The following is a 17,134-nucleotide window of genomic DNA, read 5'->3' as shown; positions in this document are numbered from 1 at the left end:
GGCAGCGATTATTTCTGGGCACCCTCTCAGTTCAGCTCTCCCTGGAAGCTCCAATTTCCTAACCCCAAGGTCAACAATAAAATCAGAGAATGTGTGTGGAAGTGGTTAGCTCTCCAGTGATTGGGGCAGTGGTGGTCCACTGGGAGAATTCTCGCCTTTCACGTGGGAGACCTGGGTTCGAGTCCCAGCCGGGGCACCTCACACACAGCCACCACCTGTCGTCAGTGGAGACTTGCGTGTTGCTGTGAGGCTGCTGAACAGGTTTCAGCGGAGCTCCCGGACTGAGGTGGACTAGGAAGAAAGGCCTGGCAATCTCTTTCTGAGTCAGCCAATGACTACCCCATGGATCACAACTTTCTGCTCGCCAGCTGACCATGGGCAGGGCCAGGTGGTGTTTGGTCCCTTGTGCATGGGGTCACCATGTGTCAGGGGCCCACTTGACAGCAGCTAACAACATACAACAGTTAGTTGTTACTGTCAGGGGCACTTATCACATGACATCTCTCTCCCTAAATGGAAAAAAAAAAAATTTTTTTTTTTTATAAGAGAGAAAACAGTTGATATATTCCAACTGGCTAAGGGTTCTAACTGGTGATTCTAACTGGTGATTATGTTGTTTTTTATAGGGAGTGGGGAGGCAGAGAGATTGGTCCATTGGTACATCTACACTAGTAAGCTTAAAAACACAAGGGTTTTTAAATTTTGTTTTAATGTGTAGTAAGTACTTAGTAAGATTTATCAGTTGAATGAGTATTTGAAAGGAAAGATGGAAGAAGAAAAAAAGGAGAGTGTATTTGTAGTATTCTAACCACTTCTCTCCAACAAGCCAGGAGATAGAGCTTACCGTCAGACCGCGTATTTATTGGCATATTTCTGGAGAAAAGAGGCTATTCCCTTTACGGGATACAGAGTGCATTCTTTTTCGCACGGATGATTGATGAAAGGAGACTGGACTAAACAAATTCCGCCCAAAACCAGATACTGTGGAGTCAGTCTCGACTCATGACAGCCCCATTTGGGTCAGAGTAGAACCGCACTCCATAGGGTTTTCAATATGGATTTTTTAGCAGTAGATTGCCAGACCTTTCTTCCAAGGTGCCTCTGGAGGGACTCAATCTTCCAATCTTTCAGGTAGCAGCCAAGCTTCTTAACTGTTTGCACCATCATGCTTGTTAGTAGGTGCCATTGAGTCCATTTCGACTCATAGTGACCCCATGTGATAGAGTAGAACTGGCCCATAGGGTTTCCTAGTCTATAACCTTTAGGGAAGCAGATCGCCATGGCACTGCAAGGTGGATTGGAACTGACAACCCTCCAAATTATCTTCTGTTTGTGTAGCTCCACAGAGTTTTGAATCACTTTCTTTATCTCATTTGTTAACACCCTGTGAGGCAGCTAGCAGCTGGCCCCCTCCTTGTGCCATTTGTCTTAGAGGATTCCTGTTTGTAAACAAAGGCAGTTAGGATCACGATCTGCCCCCAAATTTAAAATTTGTGTGTGGTCCTGGAAACTGCTCTGACGCTGATTCAGCCTTGCTCTTCCCTGTTCTTTTCCATTAAGGGAAAAGCGCCTTAAATGGGGTCCTTTCCAATCCTTCACAGGGAATTATTAACGGGGTCAAAATGTGACATTATATGGAGCCCTGGTGGCACAGTGGTTAAGCGCTTGGCTGCTAACCAAAAGGCTGGCAGGTCGGCAGTTCAAATCTACCAGCAGCTCCTCGTGAGAAGGATGCAGTGATCTGCTTCCATAAAGATGACAACCTTGGAAACCCCGTAGGGCAGTTCTGCTCTGTCCTGTAGGGCTGCTATGAGTAAGAATCAACTCGATGACGGTGGGTACACTGGGAAAGAAACAATTTCTAAAATGGTCTGCTGATGGCAGTCACCCCTGGAGGGAGCTGTGGGTGGACATGCCTGGAGCTGCCCTGATGGCAGTCACCCTTGGAGGGAGCTGTGGGTGGACATGCCTGGAGCTGCCCTGATGGCAGTCACCCCTGGAGGGAGCTGTGGGTGGACATGCCTGGAGCTGCACACCTCAATGAGAGAAATTGCGCCTTCTCTTCCTCACCGGCCTCCCTCTGAGACATCAAAGGGGAGCTATCAAGCCACACCTGGATCAATGGCGTCTCCCAATGGGGACTGATCGTTAAAGCAGACGACACCCAACAGTGTTGACTCTCCACATGTCTTGCAGGTTCCTGCCTAGAAATCAAATTGATTTTGTTCCAAAGAAGACATTCTCCTCATTACAAAATTTAGGAGAACTGTAAGTAGCATTGTCTATTAGAAAAACATGATTGGGTCTTCTGAGATTATAAATTTAAATGACAAGTGAGACTGTTTTTTCCAGAGTAGCAATCAAAGTTCTGCATTGTTTTTGTTGTTGTTGTTAGATGCTGTCGAGTCAGTTCCAACTCGCAGCGACCCCAAGTAGAACAGAACAAAACACTGACCCGTTCTGTCCCATCCTCACAATCATTGCTATGTTTGAGCCCATTGTTGCAGCCGCTGTGTCAACCAACTGGTTAAGGGTCTTCCTCTTTTCCGCTGACCCTCTACTTTACCAGGCATGATGTCCTTCTCCAGGGACTGGTCCCTCCTGATAACATGTCCAAAAAATCCTGTATACTACTAGATATTAAAAACCAAGTAAGAAAATTAATACTATCCTAAAGTCAAAAGTACATTAAAATCCGATGGTGTGCTTAATATGAATTTAACGTACTCTAGTTTCCCTATTTTCTTTGGAAGACTTCGTATAAATATTGCCATAGCTCCTTGAAGGAGCCTTGGTTGTACAGTGGTTAAGCTCTCGGCTGCTAACCAAGACGTCAGCAATTTGAACCCTGCAGCCACTCTGTGGGAGAAAAATGTGGTAATCTGCTTCTGTAAAGAAGGACATCAACTCTACGGCAATGCGTTTGTTTGTTTGTTTTGTCTATGTCCTTAAATGCAGGGATCATGTCTCATTTATACATATATTGTCGTCGTTAGGTGCCATTGAGTCACTTTTTGACTCGTAGTCAACACTGTAGGCAGAGTAGAACTGCCCCACAGGGTTTGCTAGGCTGTGATCTTATAGGAGCAGATGGCCAGGTCTTTTTCCTGCGATGCCACTCATTGGGAACCACCAGCCTTTCGGATAGTAGTAGCCAATTGCTTAACCATTGTGCCGCCATGTTGTATATACATATACACATATTACACATACACGTTACATATAAATACACATGATACATATTACATACACATATACACACATTACATTCACATATACACACATTACGTAAACACATGTGACATATATGCACATATATTACATAGACACATTACATATAAATACACATGATACATGTTACATATACATATGTTACATATACATATTCATATGATACGCATTACATATACATACACACATGTTGCATACACATACACATGTTACGTTTACATATATATGTTACATATAGATGCACATGATACATATTAAATATACATATACACTACACATACATACACACATGTTACATATACACAAACACATGTTACATATACATACACAAATATTACATATACACGCATTACATGTACATACGCATGTATTACATATATACGTATGTTACATATACATGCACACACGTTACATGTACGTATACACACGTTACACATACATATACACACATGTTACATATACAGATACACATGTTACATATATACCTACACATGTTACATATGCATCTCCAATGGTTGAAGTATGCCTAACGCTCAGTAATTGTTCACTGACTGACTGACTGACTGACTGACTGACTGGGAAAATAACTAATCAATGCAATAGAACAAAGCAATGGACTTGCCATTATCCCTTGAGAATTATGATCTCTGGGGCAGGGGAAGCAAACACAAATGTTTAGAATGAAGATTAGACTCCATTAAAAATATTCAGAGAGCATATGTAACTTTTTCTGTTCAAATCTGCATATATTTTATAGATCTAAGCCTTTTAAAAACCGCCCGTCTGGCTATTAGGACATTGTTACTTCCATAATTGTGCATTGTTAGGCATTAATACGGAATCTGTTACATTACACATAGCAGTGATTCACGTAGAGAATTCCCCTCGTCATCTGAAGCCTTAGAGTGGAAACTGATCTCCCAGTTAACCTCACCCCCATCCTTTATACTTTGTTCTGAACTCCAGAAACGACAGGAAAAACAACGCAGAGTAATTTGAAAAAGTAATTTACCAATAATTAAGATAATTCAATCTAACTAATGACAGTCCTAAGTAAAATCCACAAATATTTACTAAGTGCCTAGTATGTGTAATGCAAGGAGCCCTGGTAGCTCTCAGCTGTTAACCAAAAGATTGGTGGTTCAAACCTACTCAGCAGCAGAAAAGACCTAGTGATCTGCTCCTGTAAAAATTAAAAACCAGAAACCCATTTTCACTGAGCTGAGTCAATTCCAACTCATGACAACCCTGTAGGACAGAGTAGAACTGTTTCCAATGCTGTAATCTTAATGGAAACAGGTCGCCAGCTCTCTCTCCAGCAGAGCTGTTGGTGGGTTCTAGCCGGTGACCAGGCTCTAGCCAGGCACCACCAGGGCTCCTCGTCCTCTAAGATTACAGCCTAGAAAACCCTATGCGGGCAGTTTTACTCTGTCATAGGGGATCGCTATGAGTCGCAGTCAACTCTACGGCACTAACAATGACATGCGCAATGCAGTGTATTAAAAAAAAAAAAAACAGTGCAGTGTATTAGAACTGAACATATCATCAGTTTACCGCAAAAATTAAAGGCAGCTCACTCGGAAGGGTCTTTCTTGCAGGAAGGATACAGGTTACGGAGGTGGTATGAAGGAGCAGCCCAGGACTAACAGGGGCGTGTCTTATACACAACTTTAAGGAAACAGTGGTATGAAGACAACATTTGTTTTTTTTCTTTCTTCTTTAGGTTTAAAAAAAAATACTGTGTTTTAGGTAAAAAATGACGTGGCAAATTAGGTTTCCACTTAACTTTTATATAGCTTGTTCCATGACACTGGTTACATACTTCACAATGTGTCAACATTCTCATTATTTCCATTTTTTTGTTCTGTTTCCATTAATCTAGCTTCCTTACCCCTCCTTAGCTTCTCATCTTTGTTTTAGGGTAAATGTTGACCTTTGGTCTCGTGTTGTGTTGTTGTTGTTAGGTGCTGTCGAGTTGGTTCTGACTCATAGCAACCCTATGTACCACAGAATGAAACACTGCCTGGTCCTGCACCATGCTCACAATTGTTATGCTTGAGCCCATTGTTGCAGCCACTGTGTCAATCCGTCTCATTGAGTGTCTTCCTCTCTTTCTCTGACCCTTTACTTTACCAAGCATGATGTCCTTCTCCAGGGACTGATCCTTCTTGACAACAAGTCCCAAGTATATAAGATGCAGTCTCGCCATCCTTGCTTCTAAGGAACATTCTGGTTGTACTTCTTCCAGGACAGATTTGTTCATACTTTTGACAGTCCATGGTATATTCAGTATTCTTTGACAATGCCACAATTCAAGGCATCAATTCTTCGGTCTTCCTTATTCACTGTCCACCTTTCACATTCATATGAGGTGATTGAAAATACCATGGCTTGGGTCAGGTGCACCTTAGTCTTCAGGGTGACATCTTTACTTTTCAACACTTTAAAGAGGTCTTTTGCAGCGGATTTGCCCAATGCAATGAGTCTTTTGATTTCCTGGCTGCTGTTCCATGGGAGTTGATTGTGGATCCAAGTAAAATGAAATCCTTGACAACCTCAATCTTTTCTCCATTTATCATGATGTTGTTTATTGGTCCAGTTGTGAGGATTTTTGTTTTCTTTATGTTGAGGTGTAATCCATAACTGAAGGCTGTGGTCTTTGATCTTCATCAGTAAGTGCTTCAAGTTCTCTTCATTTTCAGCAAGCAAGGTCATGTCCTCTGCTTGACACAGGTTGTTAATGAGTCTGTCTCCAATCCTGATGCCCTGTTCCTCTTCATATAGTCCAGCTTCTTGTATTATTTGCTCAGCATACAGATTAAATAGGCATGGTGAAAGGATACAACCTTGACACACACCTTTCCTGACTTTAAACCACGCAGCATCTCCTTGCTCAGTCCAAACAACTGCCTCTTGATCTATGTAAAGGTTCCTCATGAGTACAATTAGGTGTTCTGGAATTCCCATTCTTCCCAATGTTATCCATAATTAGTTATGATCCACACAGTCAAATGCCTCTGCATAGTCAATAAAACACAGGTAAACATCCTTCTGGTATTCTCTGCTTTCAGCCAGGATCCATCTGACATCAGCGATGATATCCCTGGTTCCACGTCCTCTTCTGAATCTGGCCTGAATTTCTGGCAGTTCCCTGTTGATATACTGCTGTAGCCATTTTTGAATGATCTTCAGCAAAATTTTTCTTGCATGTGACATTAATGATATTGTTCAATAATTTCCACATTTGGTTGGATCACCTTTCTTGGGAATAGGCATAAATATGGATCTCTTCCAGTCAGTTGGCCAGTTAGCTGTCTTCCATATTTCTTGGCATAGACAAGTGAGCACCTCCAGCACTGCATCTGTTTGTTGAAACATCTCAATTGATATTCTGTCAATTCCTGGAGCCTTGTTTTTCGCCAATGTCTTCAGTGCAGCTTGGACTTCTTCCTTCATTACCATTGGTTCCTGATCATATGCTACCTCTTGAAATGATTGAACATGTCCAAGTCATCTAGTGCTGCTATAATAGAAATACCATAAGTGGATGGCTTTAACAAAGAGAAATTAATTTCTTCACAGTAAAGTAGGCTAAAAGTCCAAATTCAGGGTGTCAGCTCCAAGGGAAGGCTTTCTCTCTCTGTCTGCTCTGGAGGAAGGTCCTTTTCCTCAAACTTCCCCTGGCCGAGGAGCTTCTCAGGCACAGGGACCCTGGGTCCAAAGGACACGCTCTGCTCCTGGCACTGCTATCTTGGTGGTATGAGGCACCCAACTCTCTGCTTGCTTCTCTTTCCTTTTTAAATCTTGAGAGATAAAAGGTGGTGCAGGCCATACCCCAGGGAAACTCCCTTTATACTGGATCAAGGATGTGGCCTAGGCAGGGGTGGTGTTACAATCCCACCCTAGTTCTTTTTAACATAAAATTACAATCACAAAATGGAGGACAACCACAGAATACTGGGAATCATGGCTTAACTAAGTTGACACACACATTTTTGGGGGGACATAATTCAATCCATGACAAACGTCATCCAATTCTTTTTCGTATAATGACTCTGTGTATTCCTTCTATCTTCTTTTGATGCTTCCTGCATCATTTAATAATTTCCTTGTGGAATCCTTCACTGTTGCAACTCTAGGCTTGAGTTTTTTCTTCAGTTCTTTCAGCTTGAGAAATGCCAAGGGCGTATCTTCCCTTTTGGTTTTCTATCTCCAGCTTTTTGCCCATGTCATTGTAACACTTTATTTTGTCTTCTCAAGCCACGTTTTGAAATCTTTTGTTCACTTCTTCTACTTCATTATTTCTTCATTTTGCTTTAGATGCTCGACATTCAAAAGCAAGTTTCAGAGTCTCTTCGGACATCCATTTTGGTCTTTTCTTTCTTTCCTGTCTTTTTAATGACCTCTTCTTTTCTTCATGTATGATGTGCTTGATGTCATTCCACAACTCGTCTGGTCTTCAGTCATTAGTGTTTAACACGTCAAATCTGTTCTTAAGATGGTCTCTAAATTCAGGTGCGATATACTTAAGGTCATACTTTGGCTCTTGCCGACTTGTTCTAATTTTCCTCAGGTTCAACTTGAACTTGAATATGAGCAATTGATGGTCTGTTTCACACTTGGCCCCTGGCCTTGTTCTGACTGATAATATTGAGCTTTTCTATCTCTCTTTCCACAGGTGTAGTCGATCTGATTCCTGTGTATCTGTCTGACGAGGTCCATGGGTATGGTCACCGTTTATGTTGGTGAAAGAAGGTATTTGCAATGAAGACGTCATTGGTCTCATAAAAGTCTATCATGCAATCTCCGGCATAATTTCTATCACCAAGGCGATATTTTCCAACTACTTATCCTTCTTCTTTGTTTCTAACTTTTGCATTCCAATCACCAGTAATTATCAATTATCAATGCATCCTGATCGCATGTTCGATCAATTTCAGACAGCAGAAGCTGGTAAAAATCTTTAATTTCTTCATCTTTGGCCTTAGTGGTTGGTGCATAAATTTGAATAATAGTCGTATTGCCTGGTCTTCCTTGTAGGCGTATGGATGTTATTCTTTCACTGACAGTGTTGTACTTTAGGATATATCTTGAAATGTTCTTTTTGACAATGAATGCAACACCATTCCTCTTCAAATTGTCATTCTCAGCATAGTAGACCACATGATTGTCTGATTGAAGATGGCCAGTGCCAGTCCATTTCAGCTCACTGATGCCTAGGATATCAATGTTTATTCGTTCCATTTCATTTTGGACTATTTCCAATTTTCCTAGATTCATACTTCGTACATTCCAGGTTCCAATTATTAATGGATGTTTGCAGCTGTTTCTTCTCGTCTTGAGTTGTGCTGCAATCAGCAGATGAAGGTCCCAAAAGCTTGATTCCATCTACATCATTAAGGTCGACTCCACTTTGAGGAGGCAGCTCTTCCCCAGTCGTCTTTTAAGTGCCTTCCAACCTGGGGGGCTCATCTTCCAGCACTATATCAGACAATGTTCTGCTGCTATTCATAAGGCTTTCACTGGCTAATGCTTTTCAGAAATAGACTGCTGGGTCCTTCTTCCTAGTCTGTCTTCGTCTGGAAGCTCAGCTGAAACCTGTCCTCCATGGGTGACCCTGCTGATATCTGAATACCGGTGGTACAGCGTCCAGCATCACAGCAACACGCAAGCCCCCACAGTATGACAAACTGACAGACACATGGGGGTTTGGTCTCATATAATTGATTATTTAAGGGAGCACAGTAGTCACAAGTGATGTTGTTTATTTTATAAGCCAATCTATTTGGATGAAAAGTAACCACTGGAAGTGGCTTTAGTTTCAAGTTCAAAGAGTATTTTAGGGAGCATCTCAGGGGTTCCTCTACTTTCAGTCCAGTAAGTCTGGCCTTTTTAGACATTTGAGTTTTGTTCTACATTTTTCTCCTATTCTTTCTGGGACCTACTATTGTGTCCCTGGTCAGAAAGGTCAGTAGTGGTAGCTGGGCACCACCTAGTTCTTCTGGTTGGAGAAAACATTTTGAAAAATTTCCTAATACACCTCCCATCCCACACTTGGGCAGAGACACACCCCAAAGTGCCCAGTGAAGAGCCACTGTTGTTTTTGGAGGCAGTCAAGTCTATTCTGGTTCATAGAGACCCCGTGTGACAGAACTGCCCCACAGGGTTTCCTAGGCTATAATCTTTACGGGAGCAGATAACTACTAGCTGCTTTTTAAAGAAGGTCAGTAATCCATTCCAATCTGCTTAACATCAGAAAGCTAGAAGAAATTTAGAATCACTGGCCCCAGTGGTGCAGTGGTTAAGTGTTAGGCTGCTAACTGAAAGGTTGGCAGTTCAAACCCACCAACGCTCCACAGGAGAAAGATGTGAGAGTCCACTCCCATAAAGATACAGCCTTGGAAACCCTGTGGGGCAGTTGTATTCTGTCTTATTGGGTTGCTATGAGTCGAAATTGACTTGATGGTGATAGATGTGGTTTTGGGTTTCGAATTAACTTGACCAAGACATTTGTGCTTCTTGAGTTTACAAAAGTGTGAGAAAATTCAGTGGTGCCTTCAGGGCAATAAACCCTTTTGGTCAGGAACAAGCACAAGTATATGAGGCCAGTGAAGTCCCCTGCCCGCCCCCCCCCAAAAAAAACACTATTTTCCCACATAACACTGTGAAGGATCTTTTTGAGATACATGAGATGGCCTTAATCTCAGCTCTGTTGCCACTGTTCCTCAGATCCCTTGCACACCCGTGGATTTTCTTCTGCACTGGGATCCCAGGTGTCTTCCTCCCATTGTTATTGTTGTGTTAGCTGCTGTCGAGTCGGTTCCAACTCATAGCGACCCTATAAGACAGAGTAGAACACCCCCGTAGGGTTTCCAAGGCTGTAATCTTTATGGGCGCAGGTTGCCAGGTCTTTCTGCCACGGAGCCACGGGGTGAGTGTGAACAGCTGACCTTTGGGTTAGCAGCTGAGTGCTTAACCATTGTGCTACCAGGGCTCCTTCACCTTCCTCTACCTCTCCCCATACTTCCTGTCCTCCATCCGCCCTGGACCACTTGCTGGCTTCTGAACATGCCGTTGAATTCCAAGCATCTCTTCCTCTGACTGTGCTTGGTTCCCCCTGAAAAGTTCCCATCATTTACTCCACCCAGGAATAGCATCAGCTGTGCTTAGATATTTCCTCATTTCCGAAGCAGCATGGACAACTCCTTCATCTTGGCTTTGTACTTTTGCCACAGTATTTGTTTCATTCTTTCCTTGTTTTATAATCTAGGTGTTTAATTTAACCTTCTTTAGAAAAAAAAAAAAAAAAACCGTTGTTTTTGAGTGCCGTCGAGTTGATTTCCATGCGTAGTGACCCCATGTGACGGAGTAGAACTATCCCACAGAGTTTTCCAGGTTGTCATCTTTACCAGGGAAGTCCTTGCGGTGCAGTGGTTAAGCATTCAGCTGCTAACCAAAAGGATGGCAGTTCAAATCCACCAGCCACTCCTTGGAAACACTATGGGACGGTTCTACTCCTCCTTTAGGGTTGCTATGGGTCAGAATCAACTCTACGGCAATGCGTTTGAGTTTTTTTGTTTTGAATCTTTATAGGAGCAGATTGCCAGGTCTTTCTCCTAAAGAACCACTGGGTGTGTTTGAACCACCAACCTTTCAGTTAGCAACTAAGTGCTTAACCATCACATCGGCTGGGCTTCTTCAGAAAAAGACCTAATCCATAGTTGTTTGTAACTCCCATATATCCATCAACAGCTCCCAAGTATCAAAAATAAATCAAATATATTGTTGGATTCTTAACTAGGTAATTTCACATCTGTCTCACCTTTCATATCTTCTCTGGTTCAGATGGCTATTTTGGACACTTAAAGAGCTGTGATATCTTCTGATCCTAACAGACCTTTTTTCTACGTTCTATAATTGCCTATTAATCTCTTTGGGTTAGACAGTCCTATTATATTTATTCCTAAACCCTCATTTTCTTCTACAGAAACAGTTCCATATACGAATGTATTTAAAATGTGAGAACTTATCCATTCAAGATTAACTAGGCAGGTATTGTGTGGCCAGTAGTATCTCAGCTGGAATGGAAAATAAATAGACGACCCGAGTCTTGACCTACAAAAGTTTATAATGTAGTTGGATAAACAAGGTATCACATGCAAGAACCAAGGAGGAATCACAGAAACAATGCATGATAGAAGTGTACAAAGACTCTACCTAAAATGGACGAATTTAATCAAAATGGCTATTAAAGCCAGGTTGGGACTGTATTGGCAAGGGGTGAGAGGAAATTCCAGCCAGGAACTAGGTGAGCAAAAACATCACGTGACTGAAAGGGATGGAAGCACGTCCTTCAGGCTGACTCACAGCCTTGCTGTGCGAGCCGTCGTCAGGTTGGTTGAATTCACACTTTCTGTTACATCAAGTGAGACGTCGGTAATTGTGAGCAGTAACAACTATGTCACTTATTTCCAATCTAACGGCTTTGAGTTTTCACTGTCGCCAACAGGAATCTGTCCGACAATCTGATAACGGAGTTACCACCCCACATTTTTAATGACCTGAAGCTTCTACAAAAACTGTAAGTCCTTCTTCCCACCATAATCAGAGTTAAATGGCAAAGTCCTGAGCTTCTGAACCAATAACAGCCTGATGCTTTTTCCCCTCCTCTTTTTTACGGTACAAAAGGAATCTGTCGTCCAATCCCCTTGGGTATCTCCACAAGAACCAGTTTGAAAGCCTTGAACAGCTTCAGTCTCTGTGAGTGAAATATTGCAGTATGTTGACTGTGATTTAGTAGATGTACTTCACTAAGTGACACAATTGTGTCAAATGAGTGTCTCACACTCAGGAGGGCTTTTACTCTGAGCACGCATCCTCAGACAACTGTGGACACCATGGTACTGTAAGGTGGGTACTGAATGATAACAAAGCCTCACATTTTTACTGTTTTAATGGTGTAAAGGCCATTGCTATGCCTGAAGCTACATAGACCACCTCCCTAAAAACTGGGTTAACATGGAAAAAATCTCATCCTACATTTTTCACAAAAAGAGTTGTTAATAGAAGGTTGGTACACACAAATTATCTAAGGCTTGCCTGTCTTTTCCTTTTCCCCTTTCTTGCAATAATGTACTTGACATTAGTCTGTAGTGAATACTTTCTGCTTTTTAATCAGTGTAAGGAAAAAATTATCCCACAAACATGAACACTCAGAGAAATAATTTTGTTTAGTGTTTTAAGTTTTCAACCATATTAGCTTTCAAATGATGTCAACTCTGAATAGTTATTCTTTGAACTTCATCATTAGTTTCCCGTGAATGGCCATGGTTGGTTAATATCTGGCTCTTTGTGTGCTTGTTTGTTTTTACACAGAGAGGATACCACCTTATCTGATGTCAGCTAAAGCGTTTCTTCCTTTAAGTCCAAAGACCACTCCTCACTGTCACATTTTGTTCTTGCTAAATAGTATTCCATTGGAAATTAATGCAAGGTTTGGGTTCTTTCTCAGCAAATATTAGTGACCGTCCCCTGATGAAATAGGCTTGCTCCTTGCTCTCAGGCGCTCAGCCTGTTGCTGGTTAGTGCCCTCAAGCTGATTCTGGTTCATGGAGACCCCGTGTACAACAGAAGGAAACACTGCCCAGTCCTGTGCTAGCCCCCAAATCGCTGCTATGCTTGAGCCCGTTGTTGCAGCCACTGTGTCAGTCCATCTCCTTGAGGGTCTTCCTCTTTTTCGCTGACCCTCTACTTCCCCGGGCATGATGTCCTCCTCCAGGGACTGGTCCCTCCTGATAACGTGTCCAAAGTATGTGAGACAAAGTCTCACCATCCCTGCTTCTAGTGAGTATTCTGGCTGTACTTCTTCCAAGACAGATTTGTTCTTTCTTCTGGCATTCCATGGTATGTTCAATATTCTTCACCAATACTGTAATTAAAATGCAGCAATTCTTTTTTGGTCTTCCTTATTCATTGTCCAGCTTCCGTATGCATAGAAGCAGTTGAAAATTCCGTGACCTGGATCAGGAACGCTTAGTCCTCAAAGTGACATCTTTGCTTTTTAACGTTTTTAGGAAGTTCAGCCTAGAACCAAAACAATATAAATACCCATTGGTTTTAAACATAAAGACAGACCTCAGGATGTGGGCAAAAGAATGCTTCCCTTCACTCATCACGCACTGCATTTTTGAGAACAAAATTACCAAGTCACCATACGGTGCCTTTCTAAAAGTCCAGATAGCGACTATTTACTCCACACTTGCCCCTCTTCACTTCTTTCCTTTCTTTATTGTCTCTTTTCTCTTTTTTCTGATTCATTTTACAAACATTGAAGACCAGAGCATGACATGGTATTGGACATTCAGGATATGATGACCTCTGCCCTTTTGAAAACTACAGGACATTAATCAAACAACCACACAATACATAATAAAGCTAAAACAGGGAGAAGTCAAGAGCATAAGAAAGAAAGGACCCAAAACCAAACCCATTGCCATCGAGCCCACTCTAACTCCGACTCACAGAGACCCTATAGGACAGAGTAGAACTGCCCCATAGGGATTCCAAGGCTGTAATCTTTACAGGAGCTGACTGCCATATCTTTTTCCTGCAGAACGGCTGGTGGGTTCCAACTGCTCACCTTTCGGTTAGCAGCCAAGCACTTTAGCCACCACACCACTGGGGCTCCTCTGAAAGAAGGGAGAAGACCTCTACTAAGGATACAGACTCCCTGCTGGAGAAGCCATGTGATGGCTTAGCCATATATTAGCTCCCCCAGGGTTCATTTCTGACTGCCAAAAAGCCAAGTTTGTTCCTCCAGGAAGGACTCATCAAGCCAATGAAAACTCAGAATCATGCCCAGAAGCCCTCATTCAGATTAGCCAAAACAGAAACCAAGGGAAGTGAGATCCAGACGTCATCCAATATCAATCGTAAAAGCAAAAGGCTTTTTGAATTGTTCCCTTTCCATCTATGTCTCCTGAGAACACGGCCAATGCCCGTTATTCCCACCATCCTAAAAAGGTCTTCAAAGAACCGGATTTGAAGAAGCCTCTGGATAAATGAGGAGTATATTGTTGGGTGCCGTTGATTCCAACTCATAGTGAGCCCATGTGACAGAGTAGAACTGCCCCATTGGGTTTCCTAGGCTGTAGTCTTTTGGGGAGGAGCCTTGGTGGCACTGTGGTTAAGTGCTCAGCCGCTAGCCGAAAGGCCAACGAGTAGTCCAAACCCACCAGCTGCTCTGCAGGAGAAAGATGCAGCACCCTGCTCCTGTAAAGATTACAGCCTTGGAAATCCTATGGGGCAGTTCCACTCTGTCCTATGGGGTCACTATGAGTCAGAACCCACTCGATGGCAATGGGTTTGGTTTTTAAAAAAATCTTTATGGAAGCAGATTGCCAGGTCTTTCTCCCATGGAACCACTGGATGGGTTGGAATTGCCAGCCTTTTGGTTTGCAGCTGAGTGCCTAACAGTTGCGCTACCAGGGCTTCTTAGATGAAGAGTATGGGGGTTATCTTTGGTGCCTTCTGAGGATATCTTATAGGGCCTGGAGGAATTTTAAAGGTCCTTCTCACTGTTGTCTTAGGAAACCTTTGTCCTCAATTGGAGCTTCTCTTGCTACCGCCAAAGGAGCCCAGGCAGCGCAGTGGTTAAGCACTCGAGTGCTAACAGAAGTGTCGGTAGTTCGTGGCAGTGTGTTTCTATAAAGATCACAGCCTTGGACACTGTATGGAGCAGTTTTACTTTGTCCGGTAGGGTCACTAGGAGTCAGAACCGACTTGGCGGCAATGAGTTTTTGCTGCCTCTGGCTGTGTTTTGACTGTTGCATCCGTTGTTTCCCATCCAAAAGAAACAGAGTCTGGGCAAAAGTGCCTGCATTTAAATCTAGATTCTCACAAACCTCATTTCAGTGATGCCCTGAGGTCAGAAGTAGCAGCTCCTGGCCTAGTTTATAAAATCCAACTATGGAGCCAGTTTCATAATCATGCAAATCTCTACTGCTATTTTTAAATTGAATAAATGAATGAAAGCTTCATGAGAATATAATTCTTCCTGGGAAGTGACAAAATCAGCTGTAACTGTATACGAGAGGCATGAATAGACAAGGCAATCTTCTACGATAGTACTGTAAAATTGTCATCCTAATTTTAAGTGGCAACATAAGATTTTGAAGCTTTTTATTTGGGATTTGACAAACAGCCTAGTTTTTAAAAAGATTTTATTTATTTATTTTTAGTGGCAATACACAATCAAACATACATCCATTCACCATTTCACATGAACAGTTCAGTGACACTGGTTACACACTTCGCATTGTGTCACCCTTCTATCTGGGCCCATGTTGTTTCATCACCGTTAATTTATCCTCTTTGTCCCTCAGTATTCTCGTCTGTGCTTTAGATTAACTGTTGTCAGCTCACACTCATACGGATAATTCTTCATAATAACTCTATGCCTGAGGCAAATGTTCTTTACTAATTGAGCTAAACTGTTGTTTAGTTTAAAGATGGCATCATGGAATAGTTTCAGTTAGTTTTGAAGATTATTTACAGGCATTAGATTCAGGGGTTCCCCCAGTCTCAATGTACCTAATAAGTCTGGTTTCTGTACGAGTTTGAAGTTCTATTGTACACTTTCCCTCCTTTTGATCATGATCTATCTACTGGGTCCTTGATCAAAACAGAACACAATTTTTATGACACTAAATGAAGGCATTAAAACATTGAATGTATTTGTACGTACTTTCTAGAGACCTGGAAAGGATAGAGATTCCAAATATAAGCACACAAATGTTTCAACCCATGAAGAATCTTTCTTACATGTAAGTATGTATGAAGAACTGGAGAAGAAGGCATAGTGAAATGTTTTAAATGTTCTAACGTAAATTTTCCAATGTATTGCTGCCACGTGTTGTTATTGGAGAAAAGTCTTTTTATTGAGAACTTTTTAATTTTGTCAGCTTTGGTCCCCATTCAAATAGAGTTTGATATTATGGCGTGCTGATATCAATGATACTTCTTTCTGGAACATGCTGTTTGCCCAGTTGAGACCCAATAAGAATCACGGTCCCAGAATGTCACATATTATACGAGATGAAGTCACAGGCAAAATGGTACCGGGAGACCTGGAATGTTAATTTACCTCCCATGAATGAGCAGCCAACTGCGCTAAGATTTGAGCCCTTGGGAAGAAAGGGGTTGTAATAATCCCAGGTGTTGTTACTGTTACTAAGTGCGCTACAACATGGAGGTAATTAATCTTTATCACAGTTTTTGATAAGTCACATTAATATATTGCGCTGAAGTGCACTGTGAATGTTGTGTTAATTTATATGTTGATTACATGATCATTTCTTAGCAACTGTATAATTTGTGTATGCAAGATTTCAAAAATTAACCATTATTATCCACAAAAATGGGGGGCTTTGCTGTAAGATTACAAATTGGGTACAACAGGTGGATGAGATGGTTGGCGTGAAGACTCTCTTTTGGGAGAACATCTTGTTTATATCTGTGCAGTAGGTGTGATTACTAAAAGACACGTGTTTGACATATACCCACATAGTTTTCATAATTTCTATTACTGTGTCAGCATTACATAAATATTTAATGAGGCTACCATTTCCTTTTGCAGGCAGGATGTGAGGTCTTCTTAGAATAGAGAAATTATACCCTTTTAGGACTTCATGAAGAAGCTGTCACTTTAAATATGGACCTCAGGTCAAGGTCAAGAAGGACCCAACAATTGTGTTTACCTTAGTTACTTGTCTACAAAGTGACCTAATGAGTCTTCTCGCATCTTCCCAGTCCACCACTTATTAAACCATTTCCACAATCCCTTTCACCTCCCCACCCCATTCCTTCCACCTCCAAGCAGCAGCCCAGTCACAGTGGAAAGGGA

General features: G+C 42.0%; 1 protein-coding gene across 1 annotated transcript in view; it reads left to right on the top strand.

The window, feature by feature from the left end:
* RXFP2 (relaxin family peptide receptor 2) overlaps positions 1 to 17,134 on the top strand; it is an 80,824-nt gene that overhangs the window by 50,072 nt on the left and 13,618 nt on the right. Inside the window, 4 exon segments of the mRNA XM_023547263.2 lie at positions 2,197 to 2,268; positions 11,741 to 11,812; positions 11,920 to 11,991; positions 15,984 to 16,055. Of these exon segments, the coding sequence (XP_023403031.2) occupies positions 2,197 to 2,268; positions 11,741 to 11,812; positions 11,920 to 11,991; positions 15,984 to 16,055 (288 nt within the window).

This window comes from Loxodonta africana, chromosome 17 (genome assembly GCF_030014295.1).
Source record: "Loxodonta africana isolate mLoxAfr1 chromosome 17, mLoxAfr1.hap2, whole genome shotgun sequence".
Taxonomy (NCBI): Eukaryota; Metazoa; Chordata; class Mammalia; order Proboscidea; family Elephantidae; genus Loxodonta; species Loxodonta africana.
The sequence above is the reverse complement of the archived record's forward strand: the minus strand, read 5'-3'. Positions and strand labels throughout refer to the sequence as shown.